This window comes from Aquarana catesbeiana, linkage group LG03 (assembly GCF_042186555.1).
Source record: "Aquarana catesbeiana isolate 2022-GZ linkage group LG03, ASM4218655v1, whole genome shotgun sequence".
NCBI lineage: Eukaryota > Metazoa > Chordata > Amphibia > Anura > Ranidae > Aquarana > Aquarana catesbeiana.
The window spans coordinates 543,926,991-543,941,491 of record NC_133326.1 but is presented as its reverse complement, the minus strand read 5'-3'; the positions used below and the strand labels follow the sequence as shown (position 1 = coordinate 543,941,491).

General features: G+C 43.8%; 1 protein-coding gene across 3 annotated transcripts in view; it reads right to left on the bottom strand.

The window, feature by feature from the left end:
• Positions 1–10,429, bottom strand: part of TRIM24 (tripartite motif containing 24) — a 135,682-nt gene extending 125,253 nt beyond the window's left edge. For all 3 annotated transcript variants that reach the window (XM_073621472.1, XM_073621473.1, XM_073621474.1), the window contains exon 1: positions 9,913–10,429. In XM_073621472.1, the coding sequence (XP_073477573.1) occupies positions 9,913–10,150 (238 nt within the window). In that variant the 5' untranslated portion in view covers positions 10,151–10,429. The remainder of the gene's footprint in view (positions 1–9,912) is intronic.
• Between the last annotated feature and the right edge of the window lie 4,072 nt (positions 10,430–14,501).

The following is a 14,501-nucleotide window of genomic DNA, read 5'->3' as shown; positions in this document are numbered from 1 at the left end:
AATAATCCAACTAATCGATTAAGAAAATAATCGTTAGTTGCAGCCCTAATCACAAACTAGGTTCTACATCTTCATCCTTCAGTACATATAATTTAAAAAGTCATTAAGCCAGATCAGTCAAACAATGCAGTGAAAGCAGGCAATATGCAGATGCTGCTGAAGTCTACCAGGAACACAGAGGGCATGCTACTAAGGCTGCATTCACACCTTAGTGTTTTCAGCTCAAAAAACGCCTGAAATACGCCCAAAAAGCAAAATCTCATTCATTTCAATGGCACCTGTTCACATCTGAGTGTTTTGTGATCTGAAGTAAAATGCCTGAAAAACACCCTAAGGTCAAAAAAGAACATGAGCTTCTTTGGGGCAGATTCCAGGCGTTTTTCTGCCTTTCACATTGGTGACCTGTACAAAATTGCGGTAAAAAAAAAAAACCCACACACAGCAAAAACGCGCGACTTTTGAAACGCTAAGGTGTGAATGCAGCCTAAAAGTAAATGGGTTTGTAATATACAAGAATGGATTGTTAACAGAATGCAATTCCAGCCGAGTATACAAAATATGTACAGAAGATAGTAAAGAGCTGCAATATGCAGCCATTGTAACAAATAGATTTGTAAAGCATAGCTTACAGGTCCATTTCACGAGTGCCAAAGACTATTTTCATTATAGAGCAAAGCGGAATGTGCAATATACAAGATATAAACACCGTAATATATTTCAGAACATGCTGCAAAGGCTTCTTTCCCCCGCTACAGTTCTCAGAATGTGATTAAATAGTGTCCTTATTCCATAGTTATTAAACCGTAACTCAAGCTGAGATTGCTCGCCCTATCATATTTCACATAGCACAGCTTATTAAAGACAATTCGAACCCCGCTCCAAGGGGAATACCATTACTGGAAATACTGTATAACCCTGTCTAAGGTAATAAAGCAACTTTTTTTGCAAATTTTCTCCAAACACAGGTATGTGGTTCAACCTTGACCAGTTGCGCTGGAGAAGGCGGACCCACTTATAAAGCCGGCAATACGTGGCTCTTTCTTCAGCCAATTCCTGTGAAGAGGACCACATTCGAGCTATAGGTGGCTCTGTCAACACCACATAGTTCTATAAAAAACTTAAACTAGGAAATCGAGGAGCTGAGCAAAAATAAATTAAAAAAAAAAAAAGTTAGCCAGTGACTGCAACTATTTGGATGCAGTCACTGTTCAGGTATTCTGACAGCCATGAGGGCCAGCTGTCAGAATACAATGGCCAGTAGAAGATTCCACTATCCACCCTGTATAGCGGAAATAGGAGATATAGATTTTTCTTGCTATGCTCAGTAAACTGTGTGTACAGCCAGCTTACTGTAAACTCCCAAGTGACCAGTCACATGGCCTGAGCACTATTAGATGTGAGGGGAATCCCGGGAATGCAACTAGCTATATGCAGATCTAAGCTAGCTAACTGCTAGTGCAAACGTACTTTTCAGGTCAAAAGGTTTTTATTCTCTAACAGTTTCATCTATTTGTAAAGCTGAAAACCCCACTTACAGTCTTTTTCTAAAGCCAAACTCCAGCTTCACTGTCACTTCAACTAGTTCGGGCAAAGCAGGCCCAGGCTAACTTTTTCCTACACCAACAGGTACACTGTATGGAGACTCAGCTGTGTGAAGCAAACTTCCCCTCCTACACCCAGGAAAAAAAAAAAAAAAAAAATAATTCTCAGCCATACATGGTTCTCTGGATTCAGAGAGGCACACAGACGACATCATGATCTCCACCTGGGCCAGAAAATACAAAGCTGCCTATGAATGCCTGAGCAATACTTAGGCTGACTCAATTTGATTCTGGGTGTAGGAAGGGAAATTTGCATCCCACAGGTGGGACACAGAGGTGTATACTGTATGTAGCAGTTGTTGCTTGCCCAAACCAACTAGTTAAAGCAGTGGTAAAGTTGGAGCTCAACTTTAAAAAAAAAAAAGTGGTTAAAAACCGCAGTCATGAATTCTGAACAAAGCGCATACAGTATATCTGTAGTATTTAGTTATCTCTCTCCAAAGCTCTAAGACCCCTTCCACACTGGCACCGCTCCACGTTAGCGGTAAAGCACCGCTAGCGGCTGAAGGGTTTAATGCGCCCGCAAGTCGTCACTGCCTAAGCACTTTGCAGGTGATTCGGCAGCGGTGCTTATTCATTTCAATGGGCAGGGGCAGTGGAGGAGCAGTGTATTCACTGCTCCTAAACCGCTCCAAAGATGCAGCTGGAAGGACTTTTTCTAACGTCCTGCAAGCGCACCGGCCCCGTGTGAAAGCACTTGGGCTCTCACACGGGCTGCAGAGGAGGCATTTTTCAGGTGCTTTACAGGCGCTATTTTAAGCGCCTGAAAAACGCCTCCAATGTGAAAGGGGTCCAAGTGCCGTTTCTCTCTGGTGCTTCATTCCTCTGTTATGGGAGGATACAAAAAGGTAAAAGAGCTTACAATCTATTAGGTTATAAGGTAAGATACAGAGGTTAGTCACTTCTGAGACGTTTGCCAGACACACGAGATATATTTTGATGGGGGAAGAAGCTCAACACACAGCTGATCCATTCAGTACACAGTTCTGTATCCTTCCTTTGCTTCCGTTTGCTGTGTGGGGGGGGGGGGGTTCCTTTCCTCTGTAAGACCCCTTTCACACTGGGGTGCTTTTCAGGCATTTTAGCGCCTCTCATGCCTCCCCAGTGTGAAAGCCCAAGTGTTTTTACACTGGGGCAGTGCGCTTGCAGGACAGGGGAGAAAAAAAAAAAAAAAAAAAAAAAAAAAGTCCTGCAATCAGCATCTTTGGGGCAGTGCTGGAGCAGTGTATACACCACTCCCAAAACGCCCTGCCCATTAAAATGAATGCCGCAATGCGGGAGCTTTTAACCCCTTCGGCCACTGGCGGGGGTTAAAAGCGCCCCGCTAATGATCAAAAAGCACAGCTATAACAGCGGTAAAGTGCCACTAAAACTAGCGGCGCTTTACCACTAATGCCGACTCTGCCCCAGTGTGAAAGTACCTTAATACTAACAGATGGAGAAGCATTTTAAACACAATTCTGCCCTTTAGAAGAGGTGTAGGGAAGAAGAAGACAGCAGATAAACTAGTAAATCTCACGTGGGAGGATTGGCTTCATCTCCATATCATCTGAGGCCAGTCACTTCACTGGGTATAGGAGAGGGTTTACAACCACTTTAAGCTGGCCATGCACAGATATTTTTATTTCAGACTGCAGATTTCTCCATATACTACACCATGGGTGTTCAACCTGTGGCCCTCTAGCTGTTGCAGAACTACAAGTCCCATGAAGCATGGCAAAGCTGGTAGTTACAAGCATAACTCCCAAAGGCAGAGGGATGATGGGAATTGTAGTTCAACAACAGCTGGAGGGCCACAAGTTGAGCACCCATATACTACAGGTGGAAGAATCTCCTGCTGAAGCTGCTAAGTTTTGACAGCTGGCACCACCTTCATAAAGAAAACCTGTCTGCGTTACTAACACGCAGCAGTCTGGTGGAGGTAGCTACTGACAAACTCTTTGAAGTTGTTCTAGTTATGGGAAAGAGAAAACTTTAAGGCCTCATGCACACTGGACGTTAAAATAAGGTTCTAAAAACGCCAGTAGCTTTGCAGTGAGTTTTTCAACGTTTAACGGTTTTGTAATAGCGCTCTCTTTTGTTTTTTTAAACCACTAATGTTTTATTTTTTTTCCAATGGATCAAAAACGTAAAAAAACGCTGTTGAGCCACGTTTGATGTTAGAGCGTTTTTACAGCTGAAAATCTCCTCTCGGAACCCACTCATTTTGGGGTTTTACAATGTTATACTTTAACATTAGAGCTGCACAATTAATCGCCAAGAATCGTTATCGCAATCTTGACTACAGTGTTTAACAATTCTTTCTATGCAAAGAATTCTCTCTGCTCTTCTGAAACCACAGCCTTCAAAAGAAAGGAAGAGAAAAACCGGGCAGTCTGCCAAGAATCAAAACATTCTTTATCAGTTGAACTTAAAGTGTTTGTAAAGGTGTTTTTTTTTTTTTTTTAAAATAACAAACATGTTATACTTACCTTCACTGTGCAGCTCGTTCTGCACAGAGTGGCCCCGAACCTCGTCTTCTGGGGTCCCTCGGCGGCTGTTTCAGCTCCTCCCCGCAAGCATTCACCACCTTAATGCGAGCTCCCTCGCACGGTGGTGAGTGCTTGCGGGCGCGCTCCCGTGATACAGCCGGCGGCTATAGCCGCTCGCTGTATCACTCGGCCCCGCCCCCCGGCGCGCCGCGTCATCGGATGTGATTGACAGCAGCGCGAGCCAATGGCTGCGCTGCTTTCAATCCATCCACTGCAGCCAATCAGCGGCCAGGGTGAGCGGAGGAACAGATGTCGGGAACGCGAAGCTGACTTTCGAGGCGTCAGGTAAGTAAAACGGGGGGGCTGGGGGCGGCGGTTCTGTCAGAAGTTTTTTCACCTTAATGCATAGAATGCATTAAGGTGAAAAAATTTTTACCTTTACAACCCCTTTAAGCATAAACATTGTAACAATTTGTCAATGGAATAGACTGTGTGTAAGTGGAAAAAGTTTAACCACTTAAAAGTGGAGGGCCACCCTATAAAAAAAAAAAAAAAAAAAAATATTGCAAAATGTTACTTACCTGAAACCCTTGTTGCTAGGCAGTCTTCCTAATCTGCCTCTTCCTATTCCGCGCCATGTAATGCTCCTCGGTGAGCGGCCCCGTTGCCTTCTGGGAACAGTGTGTGTTCCCAGAAAACCACGGGGCCATTCAGAGCACTCGCGTGTGAGCAGTAGGAAACTGGCAGTGAAGCCGCAAGGCTCCACTGCCTGTTTGCCTTACTTAGGATGGCGGTGCCGGGACCCGAGAGCCAAGGGATGGGATGGGATGGGTCGGCCGACATCGCGGGCACCCAGGACAGGTAAGTCTACTTATTTAAAGTCAGCAGCTACAGTGTTTGGACATTCACAGAGTTCTCCCGTAGCCATGCCTTTGTTATCTTAGCCGTGTGCTTAGGGTCGTTGTGCTGTTGGAAGATTAACCTTTGCCCCAGCCCAGAGTGCTCTGGAACAGGATTAAAATCAAGGAGGTCTCTGCACGTTGCTGCATTACTCGATCCCAACTAGTCCCCCATTTCCTGCCACTGAAAAACATCCCCACGGCATGATGCTGGCACCACCATGCTTCACTGTAGGGATGGTATTAGCCAGGTGATGAGCGGTGCCTGGTTTCCTCCAGACATGACGCTTGCCATTCAGGCCAAAGGGTTCAATCCTTGTTTCACCAGACCAAAGAATTTTGTTTCTCATGGTCTGAAGGTCCTTCGGATGCCTTTTGGCCAACTCCAGGCAGGCTGTTATGTGCCCGTTACTGAGGAGTGGCCACTCTACCATACAGGCTTGATTGGTGGAGTGCTGCAGAGATAGTTGTTCTTCTGAAAAGGTTCTCCTCTCTCCACAGAGAAACGCTGGAGATTTGTCAAAGTGACCATCGGGTTCTTGGTCTCCTCCCTGGCTAAGGGCCTTCTCCCCCGATCGCTCAGTTTGGCCGAGCGGCCAGCACTAGGAAGAGTCCTGGTGGTTCCAAACGTCTTCCATTTACAAATGATGGAGGCCACTGTGCTCACTGGTACCTTCAATGCTGCAGAAATTTTTCTGTACCCTTCCACTGTGCCTCGATACAATCCTGTCCCTGAGGTCTACAGACAATTCCCTGGACTTCATGGCTTGGTTTGTGCTCTGACATGCACTTTTAACTGTGAGACAGGTGTGTGCCTTTCCAAATAATGTCCAATAGACTGATTTTACCACAGGTGGACTCCAATAAAGTTGTAGAAACATCTCAAGAATGATCAATGGAAACAGGATGCACCTGAGCTTAATTTTGAGTGTCATGGCAAAGGCTGTAAATACTTATCTACATGTATTTTTTTTTTTTTTAGTATTTTTAATAAATTTGCAGAGATTTCAAAACAAACTTCTTTCACGCTGGGGCATGGTTTGTTGAATAATGAATTTAATCCATTTTGGAATAAGGCTGTAACATAACGTGGAAAAAGTGAAGCACTTGAATACTTTCAGGATGAGAAAGAGATAGAGAGAGTCTCTCTCTCTCTCTCTCTATATAATAAAGACTCCATGCTGTCCTATATGCCCTCTTATATCACTGTAAGAGTATGGGGTGACAGTGATTTTTGGGCGGGGGGGGGTTAATTGAACAATTTGGGTTTTATAGCAATTTAGGGGTGGAGGGTAGTACAGTATAAGGGTACAAGTATTATAAGGGGCAGGATGATACAGTGGGGGTTCATAGTGATATATAGGGACAGTACAAAAAAGCAATAGTGATTTGACAATATAGTGCAGAATGGTGGTAATAATGATAAAAAAGGGGCAGTATGGGAGCAACATTAATGTAGTGGGGCAGGATGGTACATAAGGGTAATAATTCGGGGGAGAGCTGGGGGGTGATTTGGAGATCTAAGGAACTCCAAACTGAGGGGGAAATGGAGTCCATTATTGAACACTACTTCTTAAAGTGGATGTAAACCCAATGTCATCCTTTCTAAACTACTGCCATAGGGGTTATCTATAAGGATATACAAGCCTCCTGCATGTATCTTTACCTGTAAAATGTCTCCCCTCCGTCTGTTATTAGACCCTGAAAAACTGCATATTCTGTGGGTGGGTCTGGTGCTCGGTGGGTGGAGTCGTGATGTCAGTAGATGCCCCGCCCACCTCTACACTCCCCTTGTCAATATGCATTTTCTCCTGTGTATTTCTTACACTGAACTTCTGCTATGATCTCTAACATCCAGTGAAAAAAAAAAAGACAGGACAGTAACCACATGACTTCAGCATGCCAAATCATGCTGAGGTGTGGAACAGCCAATCCTTGCAGAGCTGCTGAAGAAAGGAGTGGGGGAGGGAATTAAAAAATAATGCATGTCTTAGGGGGGGCTGGTCATAGTATTATATTGGGGTAGTGTAATACACTAAGGCGATGCAAGTAATATAGGTAGGCAGGATATGCCAATATGTGAGGGGGCTGTCACAGTAATAGAGGGGCAGCAGAGTGCAGTATGGATGTCACAATGATATAGGGTACAGTAATTTGGGGGGGGGGGGCAGGATATTACGATATGATGGATCAGAGTGAAATAAGGGCAGCACAGTATGAGGGTCTCAATATTATAGGGAGCAGGATAGCCCAGTTTGGGGGGGGGGCGCAAGGTGATATAAATCAGAATATGTTATTAAAGGGGATGTAAACACTCAAGGTTTTTCACCTTAACACATTAAAACAGAGTTCCACCCTGAAATTTCTGTTTTCAAAACCTGACTCCTCTAAACCTATAAAAAACATTTGGAGGAAAAATGTTTTATAATTACCAGAATCGCCCTGTTGCTATGCAGTCCCCCTAATCTGCCACTTCCTGGTCCACGGAGCTCGTCACTTCCTCCTTCGCCGATGCAGTCTGTGGGCAGTACTGTGATGTTGCCATAACATTGGGACAGGACCTTCCTCCGTCGCCCATTTTGGCAACTTCAGAAACAATTTGCGCTACAGCCAGTGAATCGCGCATGCACCTCTCCAAAGCTAATACAGGAAGAGATATCGATTGGGCTTCACATGCCCACAATCATGATGGAAATGGCCACAACAGGAGGGAAAAACTTGTATTAAATTGATATTTTAGCAACATCCACTTTTAACCTTGTATAATCGTTTTTTTTTTTTTATTATTTAATAATGCATTATGCTCGGATAAAAAAAAAAAAAGTGTCCGGACTCCCCCTGCTGTCAATCAAATCCAAAGACGTGGGAGCAGGGCCAAGTTCTGCTGTCTGTGTCAATGGACGCAGCAGCAGGACATGGGAGCGTGCCCGCAGGAGTGCCCTGAGGGAGAGTGGCTCTCCAACAGGGCACTCGAGAAGAGCAGGAGCACCGCTGAGGGAAGATCAGGGCCACTCTGAGGTGGCAAGTATGACTTTCTTTTGTTTTTTTCTTAAGGAAACCCCCCCCCCCAACACGAACCTTTACATATCCTTTAATCCCAAAGGAAAATTATTGCGACACGGCCACACAAGATCACAACAATAAATAGAACAAGACACAAAATTACCAACAGCAACAAGCACCAATAAAGCAATTGAAAACTACACTCTAATAAACCATCCGTATAATTAAGATACAACATAGAATAACAGATTTAAAAAAAATAAATAAATAAAAGAGAAAAATCAAACTACCAAAATTCAAATATATCACTTTGTCTAGCATAATCCCCAAATAATTAACATAACAACAACATATTATAAAAAACAGAAAAACCTGATCATAAACCAGATTTAAAACTTCACCTCCAGTAGGTAAAGGGGCAGGATAAACTAGTACAGGGGGTTGCAGAGATATATGGTGGCAGAATAGTACAGTGTAGGGGGTCAGTGATATGGGCGGAAGGTCAGTACAGTATGGGGGGGGCGCTCAGTGATAAGGGAAATAATTGTACAGTATGTGGTCACAGTTGTATGGGGGATTTATTGATAAAGAGAGGCAGTATAGGGGGTCATAGTACAGAGGTAACAATGAGAAAGGGAGCAAACAGATGGGGCAGGATAGTACACTATGGGGATAATAGGGTTATAGGGAGAAGAACAGTATGGAAAGCACACCAATTTGGGGTGTAGGATAGTACAGTATGGGGGTCATAGTGATATAAGAGGGCATATAGGACAGCATGGAGTCTTATCAATATAGACAGGTGTAGTATTGGGGGGGGGGGGGGGAATAGTAATATAGGGGCAGTATAGCACACAATGGGGGTTGCAGTGACACGGGGGCAACCATAATATAGAGAGCAGTATAGTACAGTATGGGGGTCTTATGGAATAGACCTCGTTAGCACAGACATAACTCATCATGAGGTTATGAGTAAGCGCTAGTCACAGTGCAAAAAGCATCAACTTTATTGTACCCCGAATTGTCTGTGATGTCTTCTGCACAAAGGATCAATAAAAAGGTTAAGTGTTGCAGCAAATTCCGGATTTCATTTGAATTGCGATCTAGCAGCACTTCATTTTCTGACTAAACTGGAACTAAACCCATCGCTTTAACGGTTCAAAAAAACAAACACCCAGCTACATTCCCGGCATGCCAACAGTCACAATGGCTTGCACTTTCAACAAAACAGTCGGGTGTCTGGAGTCATAACTGATCACATATAGTTACAGAGCAAACAGGGGACAAGATGGCAGCCTCCATGGCTGAAAGGGAGAGGAGGGATAAGTAATGTGAACAAGGCCATAAAGTGGAGCGGTATGGGGATCTTAGTAATATAGGGCAGTATAGTACAGCATGGAGGGATTTTTATAGGAGGGGTAGTATGGGGGTCATAGCGATATCAGGGGCAGCACAGTATGGGGGTGATAGAAGGGGTCAGGACAGTACAACATGAGGGTAACGGTGACATGGATGGGGCAGAATAGTACACTAAGAAGAGTATGGGGGTAACAATGATATTTGGGAAGGGGGGAGATAGTGATCTAGGTAGGGGGCATAATATTACAGTATGAGGGGGTATGGTGGGAGGAGAGTAAAGTGGGGGAGGAGGGGGGGTCTATGGAGATATAGGGGGAGGGGAGGGGGTCTAGGGGGAGGGGGGGTATGGAGATATATGGGGGAGGAGGGGGGTCTATGGAGATATAGGGGGAGGAGGGTCATAAGGATATGGGGGGAGGGGGGGTCATAAGGCTATAGGGGGAGGGGGGGGGTCATAAGGCTATAGGGGGAGGGGGGTATGGAGATATAGGGGGAGGGGGGCATGTTGACTAGTAACGATGTATGCAGTACATTATACGGTGAGGCCAGTGTAAGGCCCGCCCCCTCCCGGGTACTCACCCTGCACGGTCCCGGCGTTGCCCCCTTGCAGTAGCCCGGGCAGTGCGGTGAACCTCTGGGCTCCGGGCAGACAGGCGGCACACACAGAGTGTAGACATGGCAGTAAGCGGGGGCTTCGACTCTGAATATTAGCCCGGCACACCCCGCACGTCTCCAGTAGGCTCAGGGCCTCCCTTTCACCGCTCCTCTCCTCCGGGCCCGGCCGACTCTCGGCCTCGTTTTCCGCGGCCCCCTCCATCCTCCTCCGAATTACTCCTCACCGTCTCCTCCGTCACACAGCGCCCGGGCCCCTACCACTCCGACACCGCCCGGATACAAAGGGGGGGGTGTCTTGCCGCCTCTCGGCCTTCCGCTTCACACACTCAACGCCGAATTCCCCCCCTCGCCCGCGCCGCACTTGGTACGCTCCGGACCTATTTTCCCTCTCCGAGCGAGCAGGGCGCCTCTGCTGCCGCCGCCGCCTCCTTTCACTGCGTCCAACGGCAACGCCGCGGTAAATATTTCATGAGCTGGGCGGGGCCGACTCATGAATATGAAGCGAATATGCAGATGAGGCTCGGGGCTTTGTGTGGCTGCTGGACAAAGAGAACCTGCTGCGGCTCCTCCTTAAAGTCACACTCCAGGAAAAGCCCATCATTGATCCTATTAGAAGTAACATATACATAGAGAAGCAAAGTCCAGTGTTTGTAGTTAATATTTATTTTAAATGTAATGTAACAGAAGTTTTGTCTGCAATTCACCTTTACATTCATCTGCATTTAAATATCATCCTTTAACCACTTGCGCCTTGGAAGATTTATCCCCTTCATGACCAGGCCACTTTTTTGCGATACGGCACTGCGTTACCTTAACTGACAATTGAGCGATCGTGCGACGCCGGCTGTACACAAATAAAATTGGTGTTCTTTTTCCCCACAAATAAAGCTTTCTTTTGGTGGTATTTGATCACCTGCAGTTTTTAATTTTTTTTTGCGATATGAACAAAAAAAGGCCGACAATTAAAAAAAAAAAAAAAAAAAAAAAACAATATGTAAAGATCTAATTTCTTCATCAATTTAGGCCAATACTACATGTTTTTGGTAAAAAATCCCAATAAACGTATATTGATGGTGTAGTGTTTACAAACTATGGGATTTTTTTTTTTTGGTTTTTTTTGTTTTTTTTTTTGTTTTTTTTACTAGTAAGGGCGGCAATCGGCCACTTATAGCGGGACTGCGATATTGCGGCGGACAAATTGGACACTAACTGAGAGTTTTGACACTTTTTGGGGACCAGTGACACCAATACTGTGATCAGTGCTAAAAAATATGCAGTGTTACTGTACTAATGATACTGGTTGGGAAGGCGTTAACATCAGGGGCGATCAAAGGGTTAAATACATGCCTAGGTTGTGCTTACTCACTGTGGGGGAGGTGCTTTGACTAGGGGAAGGCAAAGATCCTTGTTCCTGTTTTGCAGAAACACAGGATCAAAGCCCTCCCCGCTGAAAGAACGTCAATCTGCCTTGTTTACATAGGCAGACTGCCATTCTGCTTGTGTCCCGAACGATCGGCAGGTCCTAGACCCGGAAGTGTAAGATTATATACTAGGCACCTGATCTGGCACAGAGCGGCCTCCCTTCTAGAGTAAATGCACGTGGGGCGGTCGCTAAGTGGTTAATAAAATACTAGTAATATAATCTCACCAGCCGTGCTGTACGATCCCCCATCACTGTTTGTTGTATTCAGTAATATGACTGTTAAACGGTCATTCCCCTTTAACATATGTTTATTTGTAGGGAGTTCACTTGTTGGTGTCTCTTTCAGCATCTCTTTCAGCGCAACAGTGACACCCTCTCCCCTCCCCCTCCCTCCCCCCCTCCCCCAACCCTCTGCAGAGCGCCCAACTCTCTCCAACAGAACATAATAAAAAAATGCAATATTTCTAATAAGGGATCCCAGCACTGTCTGCATGTTTGTTGGAAGCCTGCATATAACTGAATAACTGAGGAAGTGAGTGTTGCCTTCTCTGAGCCATTCAGCTGTGCCAGCCACACAGTGTGTGTAATCTGATCTCCCCTGCTTTTTCAGCTACATTTTTGAGCTACCTATTTGAAGCTCTTAATTTGATAGCTTCAAGTGGTATTATTTATTTATTATGTTTCCTAATTACTTTAAAGTTGAATTAAAAAGGGTTATAACCCTAAAAAAAAAAAAAAAAAAAAAAAAAAAAATCTTGTTTTTGTAAAGCATGTTAAACCACATAGTGCCTGTGCAGTGTCACTTGTTCCATTCTATGTTGTAATATACCTGGTTGATTCTGCCTGCTCCTGTGTTCCCCTTAGTGTGCTGACCACGGTAATCATGGCTGCTGATCCATGAGACCGTGGTCAGTTTATGTGTCTCCGTCATCTCTCTGCTCTCCCTCTCCCTCTCTCCCTGTCACTTCCTAGTGTATGAGCTGATAAAAAAAACCTGCCCCTCCCCTCTCGCTGCTATTCCTTGCAGCAGTAAAGTTAGTGATCACAATTACTGTCACCCCCTCTGTAATAATAAGATATACTACACAGTGTGTGTGTGTTTTGAAAATTCAACAGCCAAATACCTTTTTTCACATCGTCGATGTGCGGTCAAGTGACTGCCCGGCTGACGTCAGAGGGAAATCTCAGCCCCTCCCACTGTAGTCCTTAGTTGGGGAAAGGAGAGTGGATGGAGGTCACGTGACCGCACATCTGCGATGTGAAAAAACTGTATTTCCTGCTGAATTTTCAAAAAACGCACACACACTGTGTAGTATATCTTATTATTACAGTGGGGCTCACAGGAATTGGGATCACTGGCTTTACAACCACTTTAACCTTCCAATACCCACCTCCCCTACAGCAATGCAACATCCATGAGCTCACTTATCTGCGCCAGCGTCTCTTACCCAACTTCTTACAGGTCCAGGGTAATCTTGATTGCACAGGCCAGGATGACAAAACTACACATGCCCCCAGGAGTTTATCCATTGTGGCAGTGGGTGTGTCAAGGATGTACATCCTGAAGCATCTTGTGAGGAGGAAGGAAGGAAGCCTTTATTGTAGGGGACTTAGTAGTAAAGTATAGTACTTTAGTGTTGCTATAGTGTTTCCCCCAAAATAAGACCGGGTCTTATTCTAATTTTGGCTCCAAAAGACGCATTAGGGCTTATTTTCAGGGGATGTCTTATTTATTAATGTACAATAATTAACATTTATACTAGTACATTGCATCGCCCCCATTGGTTGCAATTCATGGGATCCTTTTGATGCGGTGGAAATGAATGCCCGTGTTGTCCCCACATTAAGAAGTGAGAGGTTATCCATTCCTTTGCTTCTAACAAGGATTTCAAATTTCATCATTTATTAATTCCAATACTAAATACTTAATATATATATTTACATGTGAATTGTGCTTGATACAATATGTGGGTTGTACGACCCGCAGATTGAGAGATTGGCTACATGATCATCTATATGATATTGAGAAAAATCATTCTACCAATGTAGCAAGGCACTGCAATGAATATCATAACACAAATGTAACTAGTTTATGTATTCAGGGAGTTGAAAAGATTGTGTTACCTAAAAGGGGCAATAAAAGATTTAGGATGCTCTGTAAAAAGAGGTCTATTGGATATTCCATATGAATACTAGAAAGCCTGCTGGCCTTAATTTTGAGTTCCTACTTTTATGAATAGAATGATACAATGCTTATACTCCCTGCAGTACTTAGTGTACATTTAACACTTTATGCATACACAGATGTACATGTTTATAGGTGTCGTTGTTCCATCATACCTGCTGTGTTCTTACTGAGTGGTTGTTTCTTCTCACTTGAATTTCATATATTTTCTATTTATTATTCTACATTTGAACCAGATAGTCATGTGGATAGATTTAATCTTTTTGCTGTTTTTGGGTTCTATTCTTTTTGCAATGACATAAAAATTGGTAGTTAGTTTTAGGGTTGATTATATGTATGATCATAAGAGGTTTATAGCCTTTATAGGGGCTTTTTCTTGATACAGAATTAAAGTCATTCATATTATATTATATCTTCATGTTTGCAATTTTTTATTTCCCATTTTTTATCTTTTCACTTTTTTTTTATTATTATTATTTTTTCCTCATTAAGGTCCCTCTCGTGCCTACCATTTATTGTATATTGTTCATTAATTATTTGGTTATGAATATACATGTATTATGTGGTTATATTGTAATTAGATTTGGGCGTGTCAATGCATCAGGAGTATTGGGATGTTCAACAATGATTTATATATACATATTTCTTCGTTTTTTTTCGGTGATCCCGCGTATGCATTGAGTTGCGGTCCCTTGTGTCCAGGTGTTTTGACACGCAACGAACGGTATATATCTTATATCTTATATTTTGCATCGTATTTTTTGTATCAGATATTTGTGTCACTGTATAAAGCTTTCAGGCAATGAGATTTTTTATCTCTATGTTTAGACTTTATAATTTCACTAATAGTTTTAAAGCTATATGTTTTTTTTTTTTTTTACATGACTGATAATCTAACTGGCTATCTACACATTTTAGCCAGTTAGCCTGATCGTATATGGATGC